At 48.2% G+C, this 2,225-nt stretch overlaps 1 protein-coding gene across 1 annotated transcript; it reads left to right on the plus strand.

The window, feature by feature from the left end:
* Positions 1-1,115: 1,115 nt before the first annotated feature.
* Positions 1,116-1,834, plus strand: EI90DRAFT_3135283 (uncharacterized protein; the record flags this gene model as incomplete). Its single annotated transcript, XM_039064721.1, has 2 exons — positions 1,116-1,219; positions 1,276-1,834. The coding sequence occupies 2 exons, from the start codon at positions 1,116-1,118 to the stop codon at positions 1,832-1,834; spliced, it is 663 nt and encodes a 220-aa protein (XP_038908841.1).
* Between the last annotated feature and the right edge of the window lie 391 nt (positions 1,835-2,225).

The raw sequence follows: 2,225 nt of genomic DNA on the forward strand, positions 1-2,225 counted from the left end.
CCAGCAGCATAGATCACATTGTTGTCAGCAAGATGAACTGGGATCTTGCAAGGGTTGTACTCCAAGAACCAGTGGCGATTTGGAGTCATATGGGATGTAGCACCACCAGTGCACGGTAGTGAGTGACTGTGGGAATTTGGGCCCGCGGGTACATGGCCAGGCATCCTGGGGCTGCCTGGGTCACTTCTCCCTCCCAAGAAGGGAGGAAGGGTTGTAGGACCCAGTAGGGTACTACAGGAAGGATAGGAATAGGAGCTCAACCACCCAGTGGGGGGGTGGGAGCAGGAAGAGTGAGGTCCGGTGTCTGAGCACTCACCGGGCCGATGTGGATTTCTCACAGATTGTAAGAATATCGATGTAGACATCGATATGGACCAATTCAGATGTTACAGAGAAAGCTTACAGTGGTGGCACAATGGTGTAGCAGTTACAATTGCGGGTACAAGGTTTTGTGGGTTATGTATTAGATAAGGAAGGAACAATTCCGGCAACTGCCTTACATGTCATATGACTCATAACTATCTAATATAAATATTATAATGGTCAAGGGAAATCCCTTGAAACTCAACAAATCCCCCAGCCAGCACCAAAACCCAGTGGGAAAGCTTGGCATGGGGTTTGACAGCGAAATAAGGTGATGGAGTCCCAAAGTCTGCTTGCCTATAGTCACGGACCATAAGATTCTAGATCCGTTTCTATAACACTACCTCCTTTCGGATGTACCACAGGTTCTGCCCTATGACCTTTGGTACCACTCTGCTTCTGTCATCCCTTTGTTTCCATTCGGATGCCTTCATTCCGATTCGGACCCCCTTTGTTTCCCTTGTGCTTTCACCCTCTCCATCATATACCGGCACTTGTACATACTCGTTTTAGGCCCTTAGTCTAAAATCGACCTGAAATGCCCCCTAGAGACTTCCTGCTCACTGCCTATGAAATTAAGGACCAAATGGACAAACAGCAATGGCACAGCACTCCACTTGAGTCGCTGAGGCCAAGGTCCCTCCTTGCTAAGTCTCCTGTTCCCCTCCGGAATTGTCTGCCCTTGCCCAGTTCTAACAGGATCCTGCCCTAGGGATTTTTCAAACCCTGGAACCCTAGGCCCCCTCTTAATCATGGCTTTCAATGATGTGGAGACATCTACATCTCTGGGGTTCAAGTACCTTTACCACCCACCCCACACCTTCACATCCTTTGTTCTCTCACCTTGTCAAACCATGTAAGTAACATTGCCACCATCTCTTGTCAGTGCCAACTTTGAACACCATTCCTTAGGATCTTTCCACCAGGGCAGGTTTATGCATATGCGACAGTTTCTCTGGAAGGCGATACAGTCAGCCTGGGAGCCATTCTGAATGGCTTGTTCTTTCTGGCTGCTGGATGCATGAAGTGCTCATGGTTCTCGAGCTGGTTAGATAGAAGCTCCAGCAACCAATCTACAAGCGATGGAACAATGGTGGCAACATGTCTGATGGCGATGGTTTGGCAGGCTGTACTCGCCTTGACCTCTACTCCACTGAAACAGGTCCTTCACTCCCCAGACATCCTCAACCTCTGCGTGTTGGCCTTGATGACAATGATGTTCATTGGGGCTCATGAACACAACACCCTCCAAATGGCTCAAGCTTTATGTTGTCATTGCAAAGAGCAGGAACTGAACACCTTCGATGTTCTCTTGGAGGAGTTTTCTGACCTCAAGATCGTGAATTGTGCATGGAATCCTGAAGAGATGGATGCACAAGAGCACGAGGAATGCCATACAAAGAGTATCTCCTTTCGCAAGAACATGTTGGAAGCGATCGAACACATTGTTCCTGAGCCTGGGGATGAGTAAAGCTTTCTTTCCCTTCTGACTTCCCCTCCCCCACTATGTTCTTTTTACAGCTGTTTCTTCTTTCATTTTTTTCTTACATGTACACATGTTTGAATCCTATGAAATTTGTGACAGAACAACCAAATCCATGGATTCTTGCCATGATGTGGAGTTGGGTTATAGGGTGATTTTTTGGACTTGGGTGCTCAATTCTGTTTTTTGGATGCTCGACCTTTGGGATGTTGGGAGTTGGAGTGGGGACTGGATGCTGGACTCTGGAGGCTGGAAGCTGGATGGATGATGGGTCTGACTGCCACCTAAGGAGAAGTGCTGACACTGTTGGCACTTTGGATGCTGGCTCTGGCTGCACTGCCACCTACTATAGAGGCTCTCAAGGAGAAGTGCTGACACT

Source organism: Cantharellus anzutake, assembly GCF_015039405.1.
Source record: "Cantharellus anzutake strain C23 chromosome Unknown EI90scaffold_134, whole genome shotgun sequence".
Lineage (NCBI taxonomy): Eukaryota > Fungi > Basidiomycota > Agaricomycetes > Cantharellales > Hydnaceae > Cantharellus > Cantharellus anzutake.